The sequence below is a fragment of the Takifugu flavidus genome, chromosome 10, assembly GCF_003711565.1.
Source record: "Takifugu flavidus isolate HTHZ2018 chromosome 10, ASM371156v2, whole genome shotgun sequence".
Lineage (NCBI taxonomy): Eukaryota > Metazoa > Chordata > Actinopteri > Tetraodontiformes > Tetraodontidae > Takifugu > Takifugu flavidus.
The window spans coordinates 11,115,886-11,143,386 of record NC_079529.1 but is presented as its reverse complement, the minus strand read 5'-3'; the positions used below and the strand labels follow the sequence as shown (position 1 = coordinate 11,143,386).

Genomic DNA, 27,501 nt, shown 5'->3' with positions numbered 1-27,501 from the left:
GACCTGTTTGTTCCACCCGGTTTGAAGCAGGAACCACCTGTAACATTGGCGTTCCTGTTTGGACTGGATGCTGATTGTGTTTCCCACCTCTTCCTCCCACCTTCTGATCCCGCTGCTACGTGTTTGCACTCATGTTTCTGCCCAATTAAACTCGTCTGTATGTGGTGAAATCTGTCAGGCGGCATAACGAGGTGACGCCAGCGCGATCACAGGTTGTCAAGGTGCGGTGTACGACGACGAATATGTTTACTCAGAATGCCTCTGGGTCAACACATACAAAGTGTAATTGATGCCACTGAGCATCATGGGTAATTACGGTTGTAGACCTTTGATTGACATGTCAATCAAGAACATTTTGTCACAACAGCATATGTTAATGCAACTTTACACACATTTAAATTCATTTTTTCCTCAAATTTCTCCAAGCTTTACTTTATATTTTCAGTTAATTCTGTTTTAATCTACAATAGTGCATCACCTTTCAGCTAAAGGAACAGCACCAGGAGAGGGAATTCCTCCAGGGGCATTTTCCTGGTTGGGAATTGTGACGTGTCCTCGTGCAATCAGAGCACAACGGTATCACTGCTGCCTCAGACCAGATGGAACAATAGTTTAAAAATGTACAGTTTCCTGCAAACGTCTTTATCTTTAGAGTAAACCTCAGTAAGGGTAAACATTTTTTAATCTTTATCCAATTTAAATTCAGAGAAGTGTTTGTTGTAACCCTGATCAGACGTTTCGACATAAGTGATTCTTGTTGGTTGTTGGAACACACAGACTGATGGTCACATCACACGCGGGTCAGAACATGCACACAAAAATAATCAAGGAACCTTTTTGACACCTATTGGTGCGACCTCTCTCGTGGGCGTGGCCACAGACTTTTGGTCTTTTGTGATTGGTCGTCCTCCCGGTTGGGCGGAGCCTGTCGAGCCACATGGGGTCCCCATAATCTGCGCTCCCCAGTATGATCTGTCCTCCAGTTCACGCGCGTCTTCCATCACCATCGTTGGCTGAAATCCAGTTTTAATAAGTGTTTGGTTTTGAGGTTAATTGTTCCTTCCTTGATTCACTTGGATTTCTGATTTTTTCCCCATCACTCTCCGGTTCTTCTGGTTCCGGACATTCTAATGTAAGCATGACAAAAACAAAACCTGCAGCGATCCTCTTGCTCAGCCTCCACCTGGTTCTGCTGCTCCACACTGCACCGGTGTGTCTGTCCCTGCAGCGCCACCACCCAGCGCGCTTCTTCGGGCACATCCCGGAGAACTCCCCGGCCGGGACGCCGGTGGACGGTGTTTCGCTGCCTGTCGGAGCTGGTTGCTGTCACAGTGTTGACCTGACCACCAGCCTAAAAGGGGACTACGCGTCGGATTTCAGGCTTGTTCTATATGTCCGGAAACGACCCCAAAAGGAGGAACTGGGCTTAGTTTCCACCCGAACTCTGGACCGGGAGTTCATCGCAATGTACCAGCTGACTGTGGAGCTGCCGCCGCGGTGCCAGAGGAGAGCGGCCACCGTCCAGGTCGAAGTCTTGGACAGGAATGACAACATCCCCCGGTTCACTGGTGGGAACCAAAGTGTTGATGTGGACGAGCTAACGCCGCTCGGCACCGAGCTGGCCCGGTTCGACGCTAAGGACAGCGACGCAGAGACTAACGGGCGCGTCACAGTTTACGCTTCGCCGGATTCTGACCTTCTCCACGTGGTTCCACAGACCGGACAGGTGAGGCTGGTGGGTTCCCTGCTGGGCGTCAGAGTGCTCACGCTGCGCCTTTACGCGCGCGACGGCGGTGAGGCGGCCCTGACAGGCGGCCCGGTGTTCCTGCGCGTCACGGTCCACCGCTCCGCCAGAGCGCGGAGGAGGTCCCGGGATCTGTCCCAGGAGCTCACCTACACCGTGACCGTTCCGGATCAGGCTCGGGTCGGAGATCCGATCTTCACGGTTCCGGACCGGAGGTACAAGCAACGTCAGTTCGAAGTGATACCTGAGGCCGACTCCCCGGTTCAGGTCGAGCGGGACTCGGGGCGCGTATACCTCACGCACAGCCTCCATGCGCCTTTCGTCGTGTTCGTGAGAATTCAAAACCTCGGAGGTAAGACCAGGGTTTAAACAGTCAGCTGTGCGTGTGCGTGTTCAGAGTGAAAAGAGTAGCCAGGTTACTCGCGCGCGCGCGCTTGTACAGACACACACACGTACGCACGCACACAGTGCAGCCTCAACATAAATAAACCTGAATCAACAGATGTTTAAAAGTACCCCAAATCTAAACGTTTCACATCTGGATGCGGTGGCAGGTTCTGTTCTGGTCCCATCTGTCCAATCAGTCAGTCCAAACTGTTCGCTGATTATGTGTATAGATTAGTTTGGTTTGCTCACCGGCGCGTGAGTGTGTGCGTGCGTGTGTGCGATCAGGCCCCTCCCCCGCCATGGTGCCGAAGGTATTGTAAACCTTTTGGCCAGTGGGGTCGGTGCTGTTTTTGAATTCTAATTCTTGCATCTGCATTTGTCACATTTTAGTCTTCCTTTATTTACGCACCTAAATTGGAGTTAATAATTATCATGCTGTTTCTATTTGAACTTGTGTTTTGGTGCAACTTGTCAAAGATGTTTGCCTGTAACAGAAGTCTTACTCCCTCTGGGCATCTTTGGTACAGGGAGCCTTTTCCCATCAGCCCCTGCAGCAGAAACATGTTCTTTAAACTTTTATAGAGTCTCAGTACTGAGTTTGTTTGCCATTCATTTCCTCTCAGATTTTAGCCACATAAACGCACGCACGCACAAACACACACATACACGTACACACTGTTCTTGTCTTTACTTTATTGTTTTTTATTTCTGGATTTAGCCTGAGGCCTAAAGCATTCTGCCATCACATCGTCTGTGTGTGTGGCCGTGTGTATGCGTGCGTGTGTGAGAGAGAGCGAGAGAATGTTAAGGGAGTACTTATCCTCAGGCTGCATTTGTGTGTTTTGTCAGTGTCACATACATACATTGATCGCACCAGTGTGTGTGTATGTGTGTGTGTGTGTGTATTTGCATGTGACTGTGTGACTACGTGTGTGTGTTTAGCTGCTTTTGTCCACTCTGTGCAGCTCCCCAATGACCGTTCTAAAAGGCAACCCAGGACGTATAAATATTTCTGAATATTCATAGACAGCTGCGAGTGTGTAGCCAAGCTAGCGTAGCTGGAATGTAGCAGCCGACAGGAGTTTCCTGTGATGAAAAATGAATGATTTGAGAGGTTTCATCACCATCCAGCAGCTTTGTCAGCGTTAATGTAGACACACTCGTTAAACTGTTGCTGCTTCCTAAAAGGATGATTATGGAAATAAGGTGCACACACACACACACACACACTCACATGCACACACATGGTCACTCACACTCACTCATTCACTCACTCACTCACTCACTCACTTACACACACACACACACACACACACTCACATGCACACACATGGTCACTCACACTCACTCATTCACTCACTCACTCACTCACTCACTTACACACACACACACACACTCATGCACCTACACACACACACACTCACACACACACTCACATGCACACGCACGGTCACTCGCCCACACACTCTGTCCTCTTTCTCTGTCGTCCTAATAGCTTTATCGACAGCTAATCAGCAGCAGCCTGAGGTGATGCTGCTCATCTGTAGGACAAGGTCGTCTGGTCATCGTCACACATCAAATGACCTGTTACATGCACACACTGAAACACACACATGGATACGCACACATACACACAGATATTTACACATGCACACTCGCACACACATACACACACACTTATTTGATGGACAATCACAAACACTTTTTAAAGCTGTTCAGTCAATAATGGTTCAATGATGAAGAGATGATGGAGGAGGGTTGATAAAATTCCTCCTCCTCCTCCTGTCTTTAATTTCCCTCTGACTCTCCATTCTCGGGGGGGCTCTGTCGTCTGGGTGAAAAGGACAGAAGAGAAGAAGTGTCTCTTTCAGCTCCTTTCTCCTTTCCTTCAAGTGAAGGTTAAGCTTATCTGCCCTGAGCTGAGTCTGCAGGGATGGAGAGGGCGGAGCCTGAGGACAACCCCCCTCAAGCATGTCCCTGGCCTCAGAGCACTTTCACACCTCTTTAGTTCATCAGGAAAATACTGTACACTGCTGCAAAAAATTAGAGGAACACTTTTTAATCAGAGTATAGCAACCTATCAGTCAAACCTCTGGGATATTGATCTGGTCAGTTAAGTAGCAGAGGGGGTTGTCAGTCAGTTTCTGCTGCTTTGTTGCTAATGAAATCAAACAACAGGTGCGTCAGAGGGGCAACAATGAGACGGCTCCCAAAACAGGAATGGCTTTCCAAAGTTGAGGGCACTTTGTTTCCCTCCTCATCTCTTTTGGCTGATTTTTTACTGACTGACTTTCTACTGCTGTAGTTATTCATTTGGCTTGGATCAACATCTCTGTTGATAGCATGGTGCGGTACCTGGATGCTACAGAGGTTGCACAAGTAGTTCAACTCCTCCAGGATGGCACATCAATACGTGCCGTTGGAAGAAGGTTTGCTGTGTCTCCCAGCACAGTCTCAAGAGCATGGAGGAGATTCCAGGAGACAGGTAGTTACTCCAGGGCCGTAGAAGGTCCTCAGACCCTCAGCAGGATCAGTATCTGCTCCTTTGTGCAAGGAGGAACAGGATGAGCACTGCCAGAGCCCTACAAAATGACCTCCAGCAGGTCACTGGTGTGAATGTTTCTGACCAAACAATCAGAAACAGGCTCCATGAGGGTGGCCTGAGGGCCCAACGTCCTGTAGTGGGCCTTGTGCTAACTGCCCGGCACCGTAGAGCTCGACTGGCATTTGCCATAGACCACCAGAATTGGCAACTACGCCACTGGTGCCCTGTGCTCTTCACCGATGAGAGCAGGTTTAACCTTAGCACATGAGACAGACATGAAAGGGTCTGGAGATGCCGTGGAGAACGTTATGGTGCCTGCAACATCATTCATGACTGGTTTGGTGGTGGGTCAGTGATGGTCTGGGGAGGCATATCCCTGGAAGGACACACAGACCTCTACAGGTTAGATAATGGCACCCTGACTGCTATTAGGTATCGGGATGAAATCCTTGGACCCATTGTCAGAACCTACGCTGGTGCAGTGGGACCTGGGTTCCTCCAGGTCCCCGACAATGCCCGACCTCATGTGGCTAGAGTATGCAGGCAGTTCCTGGAGGATGAAGGAATTGATACCACTGACTGGCCCCCACGTTGACCTAAACCCAATAAAACGCCTCTGGGACATTATATTTAGGTCCATCCGGCACCGCCAGGTTGATCCTCAGACTGTCCAGGAGCTCAGTGATGGCCTGGTCCAGATCTGGAAGGAGATCCCCCAGGACACCATTTGTCGTCTCATTAGGTGATGAAGGTCTGACGCAAGGACGTATGTTCAGCTTCATGTCAGGAGGGGTGTTGTGGGCCAAATAAGGTGCCACGCTGAGGCTGTGTGTGTGTGTGTGTGTGTGTGTGTGTGTGTGTGTGTGTGTGTGTGTGTGTGTATGTGTGGTGTGTGTGTGTGTGTGTGTTAACCCTCCACCCAATTTGTCTCCGTTAAGATCAGAAGACGTGTGAAGAAGTTAGAAATGAGGCTAATGAAGGAAAACTTGACGAGGACAAAGGAAAATGCTGATTTGGTGCTAAACCAGGAAGAGGAAGTGCCGCTGATGTAAAACTATCTACTTCCTGTCACACATTGGCTTCACCCCTCTTGTTTTTCTCCATCATTCCATTTCTCTTTGATTCTGTCCATCCTTCCCGTCTGTAGCTCTGCATGCTAAAAGGATTACTCCTCCGTCTTAATGAAGCGGAGGGCATAATTAATCCTGTCATTGATAAGGCCTCTCTGGCTCGTTGAGAGTCTGGGTTCATACTTCTACAATCCTTCTACTGACTCTTTCACTCCTCCCATATTTTTAAGGAAACATGATAAACTGGGAGAACCATACAGAGCATTTCCTCTCTTATCTTCTTCTCATTACTCCGTCATTTTCTCAAAAGGCAACTTTTGCTAGAAACACCAAATTAAAAACCAGAACTAGTGAGGCCCTCTTAGCATTGGTTTGGCCTAATGGGGCCTTAACTCTTGCAACCAACCTATTAGCTTTAGCCTGTTGAAAACAATTAGCGTCTGCCTCATCCTGTTAGAGTAATATTTGGTTTTGATTGGGAGTTAAATTTGACTCATTTTCACTCCTGATTGTTTTGCTTTAAACACAGTTTACAGTGAGTCAGCAGTGGAAAAAACAACAGAGTGAGATCTCTGTCGAGGGTTCAAATTTGGGTGTGTGCATGTGTGTATCTCTTTGTGTGTGTGCCTGAGAGAAGTCCTTTTCATCACTGCTGTCAATCAAACCCTCTAAACACAAAGCCCCCACCTCTGGTAACACTTTTCACAGGCTTCCACTCCTTCACAGGCTTAGAAGGTGCCACCTCTGACCCTTCCCAACACAAAGCAATGACACTGAGTGGAAGGTGCCATCGTAGCTCCTCAATAGGCCCCTGGTGCCTCTGGTCCTTGATGTCAGCTTAATTGGCCCACACAGCAGATGTCAGAGGACGGGGATGAAGGTACATGATTTGCTTCGTGATTATCAGGAAATAAACTGATGAGCAAACTCATAACATCAAAAACATGAACATTGATTCAGTGATTGATTGATTTGCTATTTCATAACTGTGATACCACGTGATGTGTTCAGGTGCTCACGTATTCCAGAGCGTCACTATTTTTGGTCTTGGTAACCTTCACCTCACATCTGATCCTCCCCTTATGCCACTGGGCTTCAGTCTATTTGATTGACACATGGGGGGACTCGTTGGATGATTGACAGTTTCAGGTTGTGTTGAGGTGAAACAGATCATTTTAGTTATTGATGACCCACAGTGATAACTTACCCATCTGAAGTTGCAGGTAGAATACAAATATACAGAATATTTTTGTAAATTGAGATTATTGAGGAAAAATTAACCCACATTTGCAGATTAGCTTCCTGTTTCATCATTTCCATAGTGACAACGAGAACTGTTAGATCAAGCCTGTTTCACTGAGAACACCCCCCCTCCTCCCCTCACACACACACACACACACACACACACACACACACACACACACACACTGATGAATTAGATCCATTAAAAGCCATGCAGGCAGCGGCTCAGATCAACATACACCTGGTCAGCTGCTGACTAAATGTTGTGTTACCTGCAAGATCAAAGGCTGTAATTAGACCAGGGAGAATATTAATGAGAAACAAAGCATGCTGGGATATTTCCATCAATATATCATTGAATTTAAAAGAAGCAATTTTGTGTCATTTGAAAAACATAAAATTGCTTTTGTAAATGAAGTATATTTCCCATAATTCCCATCATGTCCTGTTTCACTGTTACGGTAAAAGTCAGGATTTCCTGTTAGTTTTCGAGAACGTTAAAGAGTGTTGCTTTAATAAATGAAGTCAAAGTAACAAAGTTAATGAAGTTGAGAAATTATTTGAGTAAACTGTCGCCATTGATGAAAGGGGAACTGAACAAAAGGCAGAGAGTGTGTGTGTGTGTGTGTGTGTGTGTGTGTGTGTGTGTGTGTGTGTGTGTGTGTGTACGTGTGTGTTTAATGATGCTTGTCTTGTTGAACTGTTTTCTGAGCTGGACTACAAATTTTTTGCTGATCCAACTTTAATTTTTTTACACTCGTCCAGTGGAGAACACAGGAAGTGTGTGTTTTCAGTTCTTCTTGTCCCCAGAAGACACCAGTCCTCTGTTTAATCCCTCTTTATGGACTTTATGGTCATATGTTCTGAAGGTCGTCACTGGATGAGATTCCCTGGATCCATCCTGAAATATGAATGAGGACCGATGCCATGGGGCCGAGGCAAAGCTCCCATGGTGCTTTGTGTTTGCCCTGGCGTGTGCAGGTGTGGGCTTTACTGCATGGGGTCATAGTCCTTTTGCAGATGAGACTGAAATTCATACTAAAAGGTAAACGACTGTGTGACCCTGACAGTGATGATGCTAGTGAACGATCGTGAGGAAGATGACACCGATGATGGCAAGGGTCTCGCTTGTGTCAGTGATGATGACCATTATAAATCTGATGAAGATGATGATAATGATGATGATGATAGTGGTGAGGATGGTAAGTCAGGGTCGTTGTAGTGGTGTGGTGACGAGGGGGAGCGTTGTCATGGAGACTGGTGGGCTGGCAGAGATCGATTCAGAATCACAGCTGTGTGTATTTTTGTGTGCGTGGGTGTGTGTGTATATGTGTGTCTGAGAGAGAGAGTGTGTGTGCGCTGTAGGCTGGTGACAAATGTTCTCATTAGCCACAATGTGAGTATAAGGATCACCCACCAGCTCTCATCAAACTAACTGGAAACACACGCACACACACTCACACACACACACACACACACACCACACACACACACACACACACACACACACACACACACACACACACACACAGGGTTACCCATGTGCATAGCCTCAGGCTCCACAGCTGCCCACCTTCTTGTCCCCTTAGGAGCTGTCAATCACTCCAGATCTATCTACAGGCTCCACCCACCAGTGGCTTCTCTCACCAGCTGAGAGCACATGTCCATTTATAATCCAACACACACAGATTTCACACACATTTTACACATGCAGAGTTCCTTCATCAATAATCAACAAAGTACCATATTAAACTTTCACCACTTCATTTTTTACGTCTCAGTCCTCACATATTCATAATTCACGCTGTTTCTCACATCAAGTGTGTCTTTGTCCGTCATGAGGCTGACACATGACCTGATGCTGTCCCAGCACATCTGTCTCACAAAAGTCAAGGTCCCTGAACCATCTATAACCTGCCGGGTCCGAGTCTTCACCCTGTCCTCCAATAACATTCCAAGCGTCTTTGGGATCTTCTGCAGAGCCATGAACACATGAAGGACCTGTTTGTGTTGTGTGTGTGTGTGTGTGTGTGTGTGTGTGAGTGTGTCTGTGTCTGTGTCTCTGCCTGTGTGTCTGTCTCTGTTTCTGTGCCTGTGTGAGTGTGTGTGTGTGTCTGTGTCTGTGTGTCTACCTGCTTCCAGCTCCACCATAGCTCTGAAAAATGCACAAAACTTCTCTTCTATGGGGTCAGGAAGTCCCAAGAGACAATAAAACATCTGGTAAATTTTCAAATTAAAAGAACACAGGATTACTGTGTTGGCAGATCAGTTTCAACTGTGCAGAAGAGACCCTTTGAAAATATATTTGTATGATAAAAGACCCTGAGAAACAATAATTCCAAAAAATGTCCTCACTTTACTAGTATAATGAGCCTTTTTCTACTCACTGTGTAGCAAGAACACACACATACACATGCACACTCACACAGGTCTAAGACGATGTATGTGTAACTCCTATTCCAATGGTCAATCCACCCCAGTTCCCATGATGCATTTCTCTTTCCGTGTGATATATCCTAATTTCCTGTATTAACTTGTTTCTTTGTGTCTGCATTTGTCAGAGTTGCTTCTAGATGACATAAATAAAGCCCCTCTTCTGTATTATTTCTGGATCTGCTCTGTTTCCTGAGCCTGCTTGATCAGTTCTGAGGTCGGTGCCAGTCGACTCTGGCCCAGCGTCTCTCAACTGGACAGAAATGTCTCCTTCCCTCCATCCGCTTTTTCTCCTCTAGTCATCCACTAATTGAGTTTTCATGTTTGTGTCTCTGCTGGTGAGAGTCCTGAGGTCACACACACACCCACACACACACACACACACACCACACACACACGCGCACCCCCCCCCCCACACACACACACACACAAATCCATCTTTTTTATCCATTCTGTATCTTCATCATTTCAACACTTTATTTCTCTCTCTCTCTTTTTCTTCATCAACACTGGAATCGCAACTTAATTAACTGGCTGCCTGAAGGATTTTTACTGTGTGTGTGTGGGCGTGTGTGTGTGTGTGTGTGTGTGTGTGCGTGTGTGTGGTGTGTGTGTGTGCAGAGGTAAACTAGGCCACTCTATAAGGGGGTTAATTAGGATGCAGCAGGCCTCTGTCCACTGGCTCCCAGGGACCAGATGGACTGCCAGGTTCATAAACAGTGGAGGGTTGTTCCAACAGTGACTTGATGGTTGAACAACAAACCCGGCAAAGACTGCGAAATGGGGATTATGTTCACCCAGAGTAAAGTGAGATCATCGCTCTCTGACACTAGGAGCTCATTTTATTTTGTGACTTCAACACAACTCAAGGACACAACACAACCAGAAGCTCCTGATGTCTTTACAATAATACAAAATCTGTTCAGATTTTATTCATGTGATCAATTAAGAAGCAACATAAAGATCAATACCCTCTAACGTTCTAACTCCAGAAATGTTTAACATTTTCAATTTTCAAAAACAGATACAAATGCTCAAACGTGCACGTTAGTCTTTGATCCTGTTTTCTGGCGTAACTCAGACTCAACATGCAAATGGGCATCGGATTCGACTTCAAGCGGTAAAATTTATCCTCTTAAAATGGGACAAAACCTTCTCTTCGCAGTCTGTGCAGGTTATCAGAGCTTTCTAAAAGCTGTCATCCATTTTCCCGAAGGACGCCGTGGTCGTTGCCAGCCTGATGCAACATAAATGCTGAGCTGAACTCCAGTCATCTTTCCTGAGGTTTGGTTCCAGACCCAGAGGAGGACATTTCCTTAGCATCCTGGCAGTCTCACAATGGCTACATCTGATTTTGGACTTTGAGAAAGTATTTTCCCTTTGATGGAGCCAAGATTTAGTTCCTGCAAGTTTCACTGCTCTTGCTTTTAATGGACAGATGTGCTCTGAAAACGTTCCCTCCGTCCTCTGGAACAGTTGTGAAAGTCCCAGGAAATCCAGCGTTGGGCTCTTTGACAGGTGTTCAATGGGGATCTTGACATATATGAGCGATAGAGAAGTTGACAGTTTTGGAAGAGGAGGTGGAGGAAGAAGAGATGAGGCAGAGCAGCATCTCTTCTCCAAACATCAGCTCCTGGGACTTCGGCATCTCCGCTCTCGGAGTTGCTTTCTTGTGCAGCTTGTTCAGAAGCAGCCAGGCTTCTTTGTTTCACACAGAAAACGAGCGACGTTTCGCCGTCGCTGGCAGGAGCCACTTTCTCGACACGTTTGAGGAGCTGCGCGAATGCTCTTTGGGAGGCTTTGATGCTCTGTGCACTGAGGCAACTCTTTATGCCAGACTGGGACATTTGCACACCATTGTTTACCTACCATGCAGATTCTTGTCTTTCTATATAATCTCTGTATTTTTACAAGATAAAACGTGCAAACCAGAGAGAAGAAATGTTATAATGTCACCTCAGAAATCATTTTCTAACATCTGACAGAGATCACGGGGAGTTTTCTTTGGCTTTTGTTCCTGGTCAGGTTATCTGCTGGTGATGACGCTGTAGAAGCACCTGAGCTAAGGTCAGAGGTTGCTCACCGACCACTGACCTTTTACCTGCGTGCAGCAGCTTTCACAGCAAGAAAGAAGAAACGTAGAAGCTCTGAACAGGAAATCCATCACTGACCTCAGAGAGAAGATGCTGAAAATGCTAATGTGTCTCATTAAATATTAAAACTGTGGTGAGGTTCAGTGGGTGGGAAAATACAAGGTGTCAACCCAGGACAGGAGTCCTTTGTGTGGTTGAGCAGAACAAAATGAGCTCAGATTCTTCCTGTTTTCTGACATTTGTGGAAATGAGGAGATTTGTTTCAGAGCCCGTCCAGCATATCAAACATGAAAAGGGACAAATGCAGAAAGACTGAATCGTTGGACTTTTACCCTCGTTGCACATCAGCCAGAGAGCAGAAACAAGTAGGATGTCATGCTTGAAACAGCACCTCCATCTGTGGCTCGTGTGGTCAGTGAGTCCTGACTCAGGGATCGGGCATCAGGATCCATCCCGGGTCCAAAGGAAATGAGGGGATGCCAGAGAGCATCATCGTCACCCATGGTTACTTAAACCCAGCCCCTATTGTGCAGCTTTTGAAGTGGCAGATAAAAATCCCGTCCGACCGGTGTCAGCATCCACTTTTTCCCTGAGACATCCTTTCATTGTTTTGCCTCTTATGTAACTTCTGAAGCCTTTAGCTTGAACTTAACCGCAACCTTCTGTTTATTCAGACAAAGTTATCACAGTTTACCCCATCTAAATTCTAGAAGCTTACAACAAGTGTACATGTGAAGCGTCACAGCGGTCAGGTAACATCTGGATCACATCAGTCGACAAATGACATGGTCGCCGTCATTAAAACCTTAAGGCTGATGACGCAGGTCGTTGCAGGTACATCCGCACTTTTGTCACGTGATGTGGGTAATGACATGGCATCTGTTAGCATTAGCAGTAGCACTAGTTTGTTGGGCCACATGTTAATATGAGAATATGTCCTCAGAGATATGAAGAGGCTAAAATAGAATCTTACATACTTTTAAATTACACTGACATAGTAATTACCTACAAGGCCGTCCTCCAGCCTTAGACAGCACTGACTTTATTTTGGGATCATAAAAGCCAATCATTATCTCAGCATTAGCATTTTTTGTTGTTTTCATTTACAGGTGATGTTTAAAAAGTTCTCAACATCATTATGTGAGGAGATTTTACTCAAAGTTATGATGAGTAGATTTAAAATGTCAGAAAAGACACCTGCCACCAGAGAACAGTGTAGGACAACATGAAACCAACCCAGGTTCACCTGTTTAATATCCCTTCAGAACACACTGTCAGTGTTCGGTAACTGTATTTTTTTCTATTAGAAGTTTGTGTCATCTATATTTAACTTTATTCTATGAGACCACAGTGTTAATAAAATATCATTAGGGTGCCAACATTGCCTTCCATCAGCCCCCAGCCAGGAGTGATGAAGATGGAGACATCTTGTCCTCCTGGAGGATGTCTGGTTCAGGCCTGGCATGATAAATGTGCTGACCGCTGGCGCTGTGTCCAAATGTGTTGATGTTCATCATGATAATAGGACAGATTTCATTTCACTTTCATGTGCGGCCCACAGCTAAACATATGTAAAACAACAGACAGGAATAGACCTGATTATTCTGAATTTTATAAGCTGACATGAGGAGACCAGCGGGCCAGAAGAAGAAGAGCGCTGGACTGGAAGACTCTTCTCCTTCATCACCTCCTTAATCCTTGTCTGCTCTTCCTTTCTTCTCTTGATATCTCATCCTCCCTGTCACCATTTTACCCTCCGCCGCCTCTCAGTTTGTTGACAGACATTCAGACATGATAGAGAAAGACAGTTGTGTTTTCTCTGCTTCCTCCCTCCTTTTGTCTCTCTGAAGTCAAGTTTCCACTCTTGTTCAGCCTGTTTTCCCCTGAAAAAATAGGTGAGAAAACAACAGCGAGCGCAGCCGCTGCATCAAACCCAACACAGAAACAAGGCAGCCGCTACAGTCACAGATGCAAACATGGGTACCAGTGTGTATTTTTGACTGGGCGAATGGGGAGTTCCTGCTGTGATCCTCTAGAAGTTTTGTTGTTTTATTTTGGTAGAGCTGCCTTCCTTCCCTTCACTTCTTTCCCATCTTCTTAAGATCTTCATCTTCTTACTACCACGGATGAAAGAAGGGAAATGTTGCTCTGCCATGGAACCAGTGTGAACAAGAGGCATCAGCTCAATAACCAGAGTTAAGATTTTAATCAAAACAGCAGGAAAGAAAAACTCTGGGACTGAAAAACTCACAGATGATCATTAATTTGACACGTAACGGTGCTGTTTTTGTGTTGCAGTGAATAATCAGACTTTTCTCTCCTTCTAGGGGAAGAGGGGTACTTGTGCAGGTTGACCCTGACCCCTTCCAGTCAGGCTGGTCTGCAGTGGACCATGTTCCCCCAGCCGTTCCTGGCTGCTGTGGGCCCCGACGCCACGCCAGGATCTGTGGTGTACCGTCTGTCGGCGCGGCAACAGGAAGATACGCTTGGACCAGTCCAGTTTTTCCTCCTCGATGGTAAAAACTCCTTCATTATAACAATGATATTTAAATGAAAAACAAAAGCACAACACATCAGGGAACATTCTGGAGGCTGCAGTCAGCCCAGGGGGGTGGGGCTTGGGGGGTTTATCTATGTCCTGTTTTGACTTTCATGGTTCCTCTTGGTGTTAAAGGGTTCAGAAACCTGCACGGATCTGAAATCAGGTGCTGCTTCTCTACCAGCCACTCACCGATAAAAACCTATTTTCTTCAAAGGAACCATTTATAAATAAAACTTGACTCGTTGAATTTCAATTACAATCATGTGGAAGGAGGAAAAAACACACATAAACAGCGTGGAGCTGCACTGTTAATCGCTCCCCCGCGGGCAAAGAGAGCGCTCAGATTCAGGAATAATAGTAAAGTCTCTGGAGAGGCAGCGAGTGGGAGGTGGCGGATGGGTGCCAGTGGCTGTGGATTATTTTTTAAATTAATATTTTACAGGAAAAGAGAGCAAAAGAAGAGTAAAGATATTTTGAGAGCTGATTTTAAATGCTGTCACATTAATAGTCGCTTAACTTCCCTTTGGCGTAATGTGACATGTGTACTGAGGAATAATCCAATCATTTACATTAAGATTGTTTTTAATATCATGCCAATGTGAAAATATATTCACACAGTTTGTTTGCAGCTTTTTAGCAGAGTTAATGCGATTTCACCCAGTTTGAGGCTCTTCAACTTCCTGTGTTAGAAGTTTATGGTTTTATGGTTGAGTCTAAATTATGATAAAGAACCAATTTGTCTGTCAGAGCTTTCTGAGGGGAGTGTCTCTGGTAGGGTTAGAGCCAATATAGGGTCAGTTTAGACCATAAAGCCTTCAAGGCTTTTGCATTGCCTCCTTTCAGGTAACTGTGGCGTACCACAGGGTTCACTCTTGGGTCCTCTTAGGGTTAGGGTTAGGGTTAGGGTTAGCTTTGTGTGTGTGAGGAAACAGGATGATGGAGCTCTCCACTCACCAAATGAAGCCTTCCCATGTCCAGCACGTTCAGATAATCTGGTTGTCTACAGAGCTGGACACTCCATCTGACAGCAACTGTTTAATTAAACCAGTAAAGAAAGTAAAGGACAGAAATCCAAAACTTGAAGCCCAAATTTCAAACCTCAATAATTCTTTCTGGTCGTACGCTGCAGGTGGAGAAGAGCGCTTCGAGGTGGACCGACGCTCTGGGGAGATCAGGACCACAGTACAACCGCTGACACCCAGTAAAGAGTATCTGCTACAGGTTCAGGCGGTGGACCAGCAGGGTCGCAAAGGCCCCCGAGCCACAGTGGCCGTCCTTGCTGGGTACCGACCACCACAGTTCACAAACGCCACCTACAACCTGGACATTCCTGAAGACACCAGTGTGGGCCAGCCGTGAGTCAGCAGACTTTAATATCACAGAAGTGACACGCTGCCGTCACATGAGATACAGCTCACTCCTAGTCCAGGTTCAGGGTGCTGCGATTTAGTTTTAGGAAAATGTTTGCAACAGTGGCAAAAATATTTTAGAAATTATTTTAAATTCTCATCTTCTTCATCATCCATATTTACAGACAGATCACTTAATTTCTCTTGTCTTGTAAACTCTGTGCATGTGTGTGCGTATGTGTGTGTGTGAGAGTGTGTGTGGGCTCGTAGACAGCTCTTAGATTTGCATGTGATGTGTAAAACGATTAGCCCTATAGAGCGCCACAGAAGTGAAAGGACGGTGATGACAGTGGTTACGGAAGTGAGCAGAATAAAGGCGTGTGAGGAAAAGAAGAAGGGCAGAAGGAAGGAAGAAAAGGACCCAGATGTACGAGTGTGGCCTGAGGCTGAGAATTTAAAAGTGTGGCAAATTCAAATATTTATTAAAAGCGAGGACTGGATAAACATGGCTCTGTGTGTGTGTGTGTGTGTGTGTGTGCATATGTGTGTGTCCCCGTCCCTCTGGGCTGTTGGTGCACAGCACATTGTATTAATATCCAAGTATCCGTGCAACCGTGTGTGTGTGTGTGTGTGTGTGTTTCTGCATCCATTATGTCGTGTTTATTTCTGTGTATATCTACGTGTGTGTGTGTGTGTCTGTGTGTGAGTTTTTATGTGCCAAACACAATCATATATGATTGTGAAAAGGCTGCGATCCCCAGGAGTTCAGGTAATGCTTCCTCTATCAGTGTTTTGTTGGTGGATGGGTGCTGCTCAAACATGGCAGCTCTCCTTCACACTGAGGAAACCTGAAACGTGTCTTCACATAAACGTGGTTTAATCAGCAACAACAGCCACTCTGGCCCCTGGAGCTGCTTTCTTTTATCATGAAAAGTTTCCTGGGTACTGTTGAAGTTTGCACTTTGACTCAAGCTTAAATTCCTGTGAAGGTGACATCCAGTAATGCTCCCTCTGTCTCATTCATTTGTTTCACTCACAGGAATTTGCAGATAGAGGGAAAATTTTACTTTAGAATATTTTTCTATTGGTAGAAAAGCAGATTTATGGTTCCTGTGGTGAGGAAACAGAATATTTGAGCCTACAGGCCACAGGATCACACTGCAGCATAAATCCAACTGTCTGTCCTCGCAGTGTTGCCACGGTTACGGCTGTCTCCTTCCAGAAGAAAAGTCTTTCCTACATGCTCTTGTTGAATCCTGGGAATCTGTTCAGTCTCGGCCAAGAGAGCGGCACGCTCAGCCTAACCAGGCCAGTTGACTATGAGAGCGGCCACAACCTCCACCTGCTGCAGGTCCGAGCCTCCGAGTCGGACACCGGCCTCACCGCCGTGGCAGAGGTGCGTACGACTCCTATGTACCACCAAGTGTTGAGAAACACCGTCACTGTAAAACACTGACGGGATCACTGACACCACTGGGACCAGCAGGCAGATACCAGTATTCCGCTATCAATACTTATCTAGTACGTGATTATATAAAGCTGCTGACATGCCTGGAGGCCCCTGAACGCACCGCGCCCAGATGAAAACTCATTAATTAAAAATGGGGGGAAATGATGCCACCGTGATGCAACTGCCTCATCTGTAGTTGCTGCTGATGAAAAACCCACTGTGAGCTTCTGCAAACCCAGACCAGATCCAACTATGTCCAGATGCTCTGTTTGTGTTTTACAGTAAAGAACTGGTGCACTTTTGCTTAATAATCACTCCCTTTGTCAGGCTCAATCCTGCAGTTGTGGCTGAAGAGCAAAACTCACTCTTATTTCGACAGTAAAACATTAACAAATCTTTTGCACTGACATGTTTTTGATTGGCCTTGAAGGTCTGACAGCTGGTAACAACTGTAAAACCAAACCAGATGTTTGTGTTGCCACGGTGACACCTTGTGTCAGGTGTAAGAACGTAAACAGATGTTTGGCTGCAGGTCATCGTTCGGGTAACAGATGAGAATGACTGCACGCCTGAGTTCCTGCACGCCATCTACAGCAGAGACGGCGTCCCCGAGAACGTCTTGGCTGGAACCTCCCTGCTACAAGGTGGAGCACACACCTGTAGCTACAGCCGATGTGTGTGTGTGTGTGTGTGTGTGTGTGTGTGTGTGTGTGTGTGTGTGTGTAGCATCCTGACTCCTGTGGGTCTCTTTCAGTTGTTGCCAGTGACTGTGACTCTGGGCTGAACGCTCAGCTCTCCTACTTCGTCCAAAGTGCTGACTTTGACATCACATCAGAGGGCGTGGTCAACCCCGCCAAACGCCTGGACTATGAACGGCCCAATCACGCGTACGAGTTTGTGGTCGTCGCCGTGGACGCAGGGACGCCTCCTCGAACGGGCACGGCATCTGTCCGCATCCGTGTTGCCAACAGCAACGACGAGGCCCCGGTGTTTTCCCAGAGCGTGTATGTTTGCTGCTGCTCGCCACACTCAGCCTGGAAGCATCCCTCCTCCACCTGTCTTTTCACCTGTCCTCTCCTTCCATCCACTTCAACCCTTCAACTCTGGTTTTCATCACTTTTTTTATGAATTCTGTTTCATGTTTTCACCCTCTCTACTCCCATTTACGTGCAGTTTTTCACTCTATTCATGTTTCCACAGTGTCAATTAGTTGTATAACATTATTCTGCTTCTGTTCCTCTCTGTCTGTCTGTCTGTCTGTCTGTCTGTCTGTCTGTCTGTCTGTCTGTCTGTCGGTCTGTCTGTCAGGTATAAGACCTTCCTGAGTGAAGATGCTGGTCCAGATACGCTGGTCGCCATCGTTCATGCTAATGACCCAGATGGAGATGGTGTCTCCTATGCAGTCACTGGTGGAAATGAGGACAGCAACTTCTTACTGGACAAACAAAAGGGTGAGGGACACACACACACACACACTCGAGGTGACTATCTTCATCTTCCTACACACAAACACACCTGTGTATTGGCCCAGCAGGATGCCTAAATGAAGAAGACTCTTAGTGTCTTTGCATCAGCAACAGGTAACAAAGGTTTTGTTTGGAGCCACGTTTCTGCTGTGTTTCCTCCAGACTGATATTACAAACGACAGACTGCTGAGTGTTTTCCTGATGACGCTCAGAGACTCTCATCGGATTTTCTTGTTTCCTCCTGAGGAGACTGTCGACTGTGAAATGTGCTGACTGTCCTCGTGCTGGCAGCAGCAGCGACGCTTCCACGTGCAAACTTTGTACAAACCTGCAGTCTTCTATCAAACACATTTGTATTTCAAAGAAAAGCAGATCTTCACGAAGGCTTCGGTTGTGATTAGCTGAGCTTATTGATAGTGAGGATGTGGCTCCCAGCACTTCCAGAACACATGATCAGAGTGAGCTCAGCATCTTCAGCAGATGAAGGATTTATATTTGTGCACGGCATCTTTCTGTAATGGAGATGTTATTTGGTGAGGTGAGGGTGAAAAACAGCGCATGTTGGAGGTGCTGATATTTGTGTGCAGGCATCATCAAGCTGAGGAAGAGTCCACCTCCCAGGCTCAAAGGGCCCCAGTATGTCCTCAACATTACTGCCACGGACGACAATGCGTCCGGAGGACCCTTCCCGCTCAGCAGCTCCACCCAGGTCATCGTCGGCATCAATGACATCAACAACAACAAACCCATCTTTCAGGAGGTGACTGAACTTTGGAAAGCACCATCAGAAGGATTTCCTACAGCTGTTACACCTCAGATCGTTTCCTTAGTGTCAGAACTACAGTCAGAACGCCGTGGTTCAAGAAAACCAGCCGCCAGGCACACAGGTCCTGCGTGTCCAGGCCCACGACGCTGACATGGGCGTGAATGGACAGGTCAAGTACGGCATCATGCACAGAGACGGCATCTCATCCGGCTTTGACATTGATCCTGACACTGGTAACCAATGGCAACTCTGAGTAAGACAACAGTTGCACTGCTTCTCCACGTGCATAACCATTGTCATGGTAACATGGCCCCTGCAGGTTACATCACCACGACAGTCAGCTTTGACCGAGAGCGTCAGAGGGAATTCACGCTGTCGGTCACGGCCACGGATCAGGCCGACGAACCGCTCATCGGGATCTGCCAGATCACCATTGTCATTGCAGATCAGAACGATAATGGGCCCAAGTTTGAAAACAGCCGCTACCAGTGTGAGTATTGCTGCCTGCTGCTGCCTGCTGCTGAGGTGAACAGGCTGCTACTGTGTTTGTGTTGCAGGCTGTTGATTCTCTCCATCTTCTGAAGGTGAACTAGATGAACACAAATAAAGAGAACTACAAAAGCATTTAAAAGTCCTGCAGCTGTCGACAGCTTTGTAATCCTGGAAAGCTACTAAGACTGATGAAATATTCGCCGACAGCTCCCGCGGGTCCGTGTTTGTTTACTATCTGTGCAAATGTGTGTTTTGATAAGCGTGGCGTCAGAAGTTATTCTCGTCAGATTATGGAATCACACTGGGCGGCTCATTAACTATTTAACAGGCAGATTGAAGTGTTTCTAGGACATACATTCATTTATCGCTAGTGTGAGTGTGTGTGGAGACGTGGAGGAAGTGGGCTGGAAGCAAGGCTGTCTGTTCTGCTGTCGAACTATAACTCATCAAAACTGAACGGTTGAAATGGGCAGCACAGGGTGCTTTGCTACAAAGCCTGAACTGGCCATCTGTTTTTTTTATGAGTCCTGTGTTTATGCAGATGTCAGATATTGAACCTAAAGGGTTCCAGGATGGATCTGCTGACAGATCCGATAACTCAGGCAGCCTCTGACTGACAGAAGAACTTGATGAACGGGTTCCAAAATGAAAAAAAAAAATCTGAATTTGCGAGATGTGTTTACAATTTGTTTGTGTAAATTATGAATTAAGTCCTGTTTCCTGGGTTCGTCTCACAGTTGTGTCACTCTGAGGAGAAATCAACAGGAAGCACAAATAGACTTCACATCACTACTGTGACTCTTCGCTCTCCTGGGTTATTTGCTTTGCATCTTGTCTCATAGCATCATAAATAATTACTGACAGCAGGAAGGCAACTAGATACAACTGATCCATTAATAAATACACACCAGTATATAGAGGATTCATGTTTACCACTCTGATAAATAATAATCCAATAATAAAAAGGATACATATAACATATAACCAGTCCATCTGGCCTCTCTGTCCCAGTATAACCAGTCAGTCTGGCCTCTCTGTCCCAGTATCCCAGTAGTCCATCTGTCTCCTTCTCTCAGACTTCCTGCGGGAGGACACTCCAGTGGGAACTAGTTTCCTGCGGGCGGCGGCACACGACGATGACCAGGGGAGCAACGCGGCCATCACCTACTCTCTGTCCAATCAGACGCCGGCGTACCTGCACATCAATCCCAGTACTGGCTGGATTTACGTCAGTCAGCCCATTTCACAGGCCAGTATGTCTCCAGTTAATAAATCTGAAGACTGGTCTCAGGCTCACTGATGCTCGCAGGTTTGAGGAGCAGAAACATCGTTTTCAGTCTTTAAAGATTGTGATAACGGTGCTGCTGAGCCAGCATGGGCCCCTCTTCCTCATGTCTAACCCTAACCCTAACCCTAACCCTAACCCTAACCCTAACCCTAACCCTAACCCTAACCCTATGGGCCCCTCTTCCTCATGTCTAACCCTAACCCTAACCCTAACCTAACCCTAACCCTAACCCTAACCCTATGGGCCCCTCTTCCTCATGTCTAACCCTAACCCTAACCCTAACCCTAACCCTATGGGCCCCTCTCCTCATGTCTAACCCTACCCTAACCCTATGGCCCCTCTTCCTCATGTCTAACCCTAACCCTAACCCTAACCCTAACCCTATGGGACCCTCTTCCTCATGTCTTCCTTTCTTCCTCCTCTCAGCTCTGCCTTTAGGCACTTTTCCTTACAAAATAAAAGATGCGTGTTAAAGGCTGCTTCCTGTCATTCCTCTGTACAGACCTCGAGGATTGTGCGGCAGATTGTAGCGTTGGATGGAGGCAACCGTAGCAGCTCTGTGGAGCTAACCGTCTTCATCACCAACGTTCACAACCAGCCGCCACTATGGGAACAGCCCGAGTACTGGGTGACTGTTCCGGAAAACACCGTCAGAGACGCCAAGATAGTGGTGAGTGACCGTTGGTGCCGTAGTTAACTTCAACGGGTGATGGGAAAACCAAGAAACGTCATTGTTTATTATTGTAGCAACAGTTCAGACATTTCTAACCATACAGTCTAATAGATGACGTCTTAAAAGAACAATTTTGTAGTTCTTGTTCTTGGTCAAGACAGAATTAATCAGACAGAAGAATCAACAGTGAAAATGAGGAGGAACTGATGTTTTGAATTTAGCATCGGTAATGAGGTTTGCCAGGCGTGTCATTACCGGTGTGTGTGTGTGTGTGTGTGTGTGTGTGTGTGTGTGTGGTGTGTGTGTGTGTGTGTGTGTGTGTGTGTGTGCGTGTGTGTGTGTGTGTGTGTGTGTGTGTGCGTGTGTGTGTGTGTGTGTGTGTGTGTGTCATTTCCTCTCTGCTGTCTGGTCTTCCTGTCAGAGGTAAACAGAGGACTGACGCTCAGATTTGTGTCTCCCTCCCTCCCTCCCTCAGACCATCAAAGCCACGTCCTCTCTGGATGACCCTCGGGTCACCTACAACCTAGAGGAGGGTCAGGTGCCAGAGACCAACATGCCGGTTCGGTTCTACATCAAGCCCAACCGTGTGGACGGCTCGGCGTCCATCCTGGTGGCTGAGAACCTCGACTACGAGACGACTGGCTTCTTCACCCTCAGGGTTCGTGTCCAGAACGTGGCCTCTGTTCCGCTGGCGTCCTTCACCACCGTCTACGTCAACGTAACAGGTGAGTGGGGGTGATCAGTAAATTAGAGTCAGTAATTTAAGCTTCTCAGCTTGAGGGACGCTGGTGAAAAAGTTGTCCACTGTGATTTTACGACCTATGAGAGGGGGGAAAGATTGACTCAATATCAAATTCTCTAAATTCCAAGATCTAAATCCTCCCAAAACTCTCTCTGTCTCACTCAGGTGAGGAGCAAGGAGGAGCATGAGTGAGCATCCTATGAATTTAGCAAAGCCAATGACAATAAAATGAGCCAACCAAAGTAGAATATGTCAAAAGCTAGCTAGATAATAGTCATTACTTGCAACTTTCTTGTAACTAACTTTCCTAAGGAAATGTTAATGTCAGAACAATAGAAAAATGATACTTACATGTATTAGAAGGGCAAAGGGTGCTGTGCTGAGCTGTGGAATGTCTGACACAAGCACAACTCACAGTTCCCAACAAACGCTGTAGTAAATGCATTTGGGTCGCTTCTGACCCATGTTTGTCAACTTGATGTAGAAATATAAAAGCTGTGCTTATTCATAACTTAAGAACTGAAAAATAAAGATAATTATTTGTACTAAAAAGATATTTACCGAATATTTGGAAAAGGAAATGATAAAACTTTATTTCAAAAATAAATCATAGCGATACATGAAATAACCTGGAAAATGAATGTGGGTCATTTTTGGCCCACATTGTGCATTAAAAGGGTAGTGACACAATAAGGATTTTTATTATATATTATATATATTTTATACATATTAAGTAAGAAAGAAAAAAATAAAATAAGGATATATGATGATCAAAAAACAAGTTAATTGAGGAATCCTTTGAATACTGAATGATGAAATTAATTGATTGCAAACAGATAGAAGGTAAAAACTCAGCCGGGTCACTTTTGAGCACTGTTCTGCTGCTGCTGATGGACTTTGACATTTCAACAAGTGAAACGTCATGAGAGGACACACAAGGAGCAGAATGCAGCGAGATCAGGGCTGCAGCAGCAGCAAACGTCAGCAGAGCTAATGAGAGCTCATCCCTCCTGACTCATGTCCCATCAGCATCTGGAGGCGAGCAGAGCCCCCACAACACTTCCTGACTGGCTTTGAACAAACACACATCAGATGCTATAATTGGCTCAGCGGAGCTTGAAAGTGAGCCGACGGAGCTTTGTGGGCTCTTTCAGGCTCTCCCAGGCTCTTCACACAATGAGAGTTTTCATTAACGCTCTCTTTCTCCAGCATTTCTCCACCTTCTGTTTTTCTTCTCGCTCTTTTCTTCTTACTTCCGTGTGTTCTTTCCTTTTCTCTGTCAGCTTTAATCCAATTTCATGAGCGACTGTTGCTGATTTTCATGCTGCTCCTTTCCCCCTCAGACATCAATGACAACGTTCCTTTCTTCCTGTCTTCAACCTACGAGGCCACGGTTCCTGAAGGAGCCCAGATCGGCACATCAGTGGCCCAGGTGTCTGCTGCAGACCTGGACTCTGGTCTACACGGGATGGTGAGGATCACCCACGGGTTCTACCAGAACCATCTGCCTTGGAAACAGAGTTGCGTTTGAAAGCCAGACGATGCAGTTTGACTTAAAGCTTTTTGACCTGCTGAGTGAGAAGCCTCCAAACACAAAGTCACTGTTCAGACTCCTGGTTCTGCGTGAAGAACAGTAGGTGAGTTCTGAGGCTGACTGACTGTGTCCTGTTGATGCTTCAGGTCCACTACCTGATCCTAAGGGACGACAGCGGCGACTCTCAGTTCTTTGACATCGACTCGCTCAGCGGCGTCATCGTCACCCGAGCATCATTTGACCGCGAGCAGAAGGCCTCATACCTGATGGAAGTCCAGTCAATGGACGGTTCTGAGTCAGCAAGACCAGGACAGCAGGGACAGCCCAATACTGGTAACCCCCCCCCCACACACACACACACACACACATGCACACACAGGTCAGGTGCAAGGTCAGAGTGGAGTTCAGGCTTGGCCTGTTGTCCCAAGGTCCTCTCTGACAGTCAGTCTGTCCATCACCAGCAGCCCCACTGGTCTCCCAGTATAACAGACATGTTCTGGCCATCACCAGCAGCCCCACTGGTCTCCCAGTATAACAGACGTGTTCTGGCCATCACCAGCAGCCCCACTGGTCTCCCAGTATAACAGACATGTTCTGTCCATCACCAGCAGCCCCACTGGTCTCCCAGTATAACAGACGTGTTCCGTCCATCACCAGCAGCCCCACTGGTCTCCCAGTATAACAGACGTGTGTGTTCTCCTAGATACGGCCTATGTCCGGATCTTTGTCACCGACGTCAACGACAACGCACCAGCATTTGCCCAGCCGCTGTACGAGGTGAGCGTGGAGGAGGACAAAGAGGTGGGATTTGTCCTCATCACCGTCACTGCCAACGATGAAGACGATGGTGAGTCAGGAGGGAATGATGATGTCACCATTCCTCCTCTTCCGGCTGTCGCAGCTCGTTAGCCGGTGCTGCTCGTCTCTGGGGCTCCAGAGTTTGAAGTGTGTGTCTTTGTTTGTCTCTCACTCCTCTTCTTCCTCCTCCACTTTCAACAAAAAAGCAGCAGAAGGGAAAAAAAATAAACTGAACACATCAACAAGACATACCTTTCTTTCTTCCTCCTCCTCCTCTTCCTCCTATTAATGATGATGTTGTCTCAAGGCCTTAAGGGCTTCTTTACTCGGTAAAAGGAGCAGTGTGTCTGCTTGTTTATTTTCAGGTTTTAATCTTTAACCTTTGTCTATCTCTCTCTCTCTCTCACACACACACACACACACACACACACACACACACACACACACACACACACACACACACACACGTGAGATCCTGAATTTCCATACTGCTTCATCTGTTCACACAGTTTAGATCTCAGAATTTACAGCTTCTGCTGTAGCTGACGTTCCAACCGGTTTACTCTCCTTTACTTGAGGCATTTTAAGAAAGAGAACAATAAAAACATGATTCCAGCACAGGTGCTAATATTAACAACACAACATTGTTGGTGCAGAGCTCCAGAACATTCCCACAGGTCCAGAGTGACTCCAGGAGAGTAACGTTCCCTCAGGAGAAGGAGCTGAACACGGACAATGTTCTGGAATGCTCCACCTCCATCCAAGAGTATGGAGTCTAAACACCTGAGCTTATGTCAGGACATAAGTCATGAGGTTGAGTCAGACGTTTGTGTCCAAAGGTTCTTGTTGTGGTTGAGAGCTGCAGCCTCTAACAGACATTATTAGCAGAGGTGCTGCAGCCTTTAATGCAGAAGAGCACACAATATTTCTACATATCTTTCTCTGGTTTGAGGCCAAACTAAGAGGAAGATTTTTCAGAGTAAATTCTGGTCATTAGCATTCAGAGGAACAGAAAAGCGGCTGAGCTTCATGTTTCTTGTCACAGGAAAGTCACAAAACGCATTAATGATTTCACAGTTCAGGGTTTCTGCTGCCGCCTGCTGAATTTCAACAAGCTGCTGGGCCTCTCGTGGCCATCTGAGGCCACAACATGGGGTATTTTCCAGCGTGATACATTTCGTAAATCAAAGTGAAACTTCCTCTAGTGATGAGTTTAGTCTGTCATCGTGTCAACCTGCAGTCAGCACTGAGGGACAACTTCCCCCCGCGGCCCACCTCTCCTGAAGCTGGGATCTGACCTTAATCACAATTTTGGTGCTCCTGCTACGCTTTGAATCAAATCTGCTGTGCCCTTCTGCATTGGTGTGAGTGTGGGAGAAGAGGGCAATACCATATGGCCACAGTAATCATTAAGGGCCTGCCAGAGGCAAGAAACCACTGGAGTCATTCCGCACCCACACACACACACACACACACACACACACACACACACACACACACACACACACACACAGTGTTCAGTGTCATGATGAAGGTCCTTCACAGCTTCACAGATGGTGTTTTCCTCCTGGTAAACACAGCAGACGGCACCCACCCTACAAAAATAAATAAAAACAAATGACAATTCTAAGATTAGAAACCAAAATGATTCAGGAGTGAAATAATTTTGACATGAAAAGAACAGTCTTTAAATTCAGATGAACTGTATTTTGATGACAACAAAGCATCAGTGGGTTCCTGTTCTCCTGTCCTCACAGGGGCTAATGCTAAGTTACGCTACCAGATAGCAGCTGGGAACAACATGGGCACATTCGATGTGGAGCCTGAGGTAGGAACCATCTTTGTAGCCCAGCCCCTCGACTATGAGGCAGAGCGCCGTTACGAGCTGTGGCTCGTTGCTTCTGATGGGAAGTGGGAGAATGAGACGCTGGTGGTGGTCAAGGTGATAAACCGCAACGACGAAGCACCCATCTTCAGCCAGATGGAGTACCACGCTGCAGTGATGGAGGAGCTCACCCAGCTTCCTGTTTTCCTCCTGCAGGTGAGCAGATGTGTCTGTTAGCTAAAGAGCTATCAAAGCCCTGCTGTAATGTTGATGCTGTGGTCACATAGTGCTGGAAATGCTGTCAACATTGTGTCAACTTGGCTTCAGCTCCACAGAATTTACCAGATATGGAGCCTTTAAAGATAATAAAATGTGAGCTAATGAGAATAAGATGTGAGTATTAGGTTACAACCAGATGTGAATGAGCCTGGAGCATCTCCTCACCTCCAGTGTCCACACATGTGTCAGGCTCCTCTGGAACTCCTATCCTCCTCCTGTTGTCACACCTTTCCCTGGTAATTCATGCTAATTTGCACGTTCTGGCGAGCTAAATCAGATTTAAAGGTGACAGCAGGAAAACTAATCACCGCCAGAGAGGTGTGTGTGTGTGTGTGTGTGTGTGTGTGTTTGTGTGTGTGTGTGTGTGTGTGTGTGTGTGTGTGTGTGTGTGTGTGTGGTGTGTGTGTGTGTGTGTGTGTGTGTGTGTGTGTGTCGCTGCTGCCTGCCTTCTCTCGCCTGTTGGAATTGATTTGATACAGGCTTTACTCTGCTCTAACGGCCCCGTACGAGCCCCATGTTTTTTCACCTGCATGTGCTGCATCTGCGCCTCTGCCACCGTGATGGTTAATATGCTCTACCTGCCGCATGGCGATAGGCAGCCAGTGGGTGGCTTCAAAGGCTTCTGCTATCACGGTGGTGAAGAAAAGGCTGAAAGTCAGCCTTTTCTTCTCGTTTTGTGGTTAACAATTTTCTTTTAATTGCTGAATTCCTCAACGTGACGTGAGAACAGGTTCTAATGCTGCCGCTGCCATCCAGAGATATCAGGGAGGCCGATTAACTGAA

General features: G+C 46.6%; 1 protein-coding gene across 2 annotated transcripts in view; it reads left to right on the top strand.

Annotated features, from left to right (window-relative positions):
* Positions 1 to 979: 979 nt before the first annotated feature.
* The window catches only part of si:dkey-22o22.2 (neural-cadherin), a 36,809-nt gene continuing 10,287 nt past the window's right edge, over positions 980 to 27,501 (top strand). The window contains exons 1-17 of one of the 2 annotated variants that reach the window (XM_057044917.1): positions 980 to 2,096; positions 13,842 to 14,030; positions 15,186 to 15,411; positions 16,597 to 16,801; positions 17,388 to 17,499; positions 17,610 to 17,859; positions 18,164 to 18,306; positions 18,909 to 19,081; positions 19,152 to 19,320; positions 19,407 to 19,577; positions 20,656 to 20,828; positions 21,370 to 21,537; positions 22,016 to 22,265; positions 23,626 to 23,753; positions 23,963 to 24,149; positions 24,520 to 24,663; positions 26,372 to 26,655. In XM_057044917.1, coding sequence (XP_056900897.1) covers positions 1,139 to 2,096; positions 13,842 to 14,030; positions 15,186 to 15,411; positions 16,597 to 16,801; positions 17,388 to 17,499; positions 17,610 to 17,859; positions 18,164 to 18,306; positions 18,909 to 19,081; positions 19,152 to 19,320; positions 19,407 to 19,577; positions 20,656 to 20,828; positions 21,370 to 21,537; positions 22,016 to 22,265; positions 23,626 to 23,753; positions 23,963 to 24,149; positions 24,520 to 24,663; positions 26,372 to 26,655 — 3,930 coding nt within the window. In that variant the 5' untranslated portion in view covers positions 980 to 1,138. Of the gene's footprint in view, positions 2,097 to 13,841; positions 14,031 to 15,185; positions 15,412 to 16,596; positions 16,802 to 17,387; positions 17,500 to 17,609; positions 17,860 to 18,163; positions 18,307 to 18,908; positions 19,082 to 19,151; positions 19,321 to 19,406; positions 19,578 to 20,655; positions 20,837 to 21,369; positions 21,538 to 22,015; positions 22,266 to 23,625; positions 23,754 to 23,962; positions 24,150 to 24,519; positions 24,664 to 26,371; positions 26,656 to 27,501 lie in introns of both variants that reach the window. The other variant, XM_057044918.1, reaches the window with a different exon arrangement.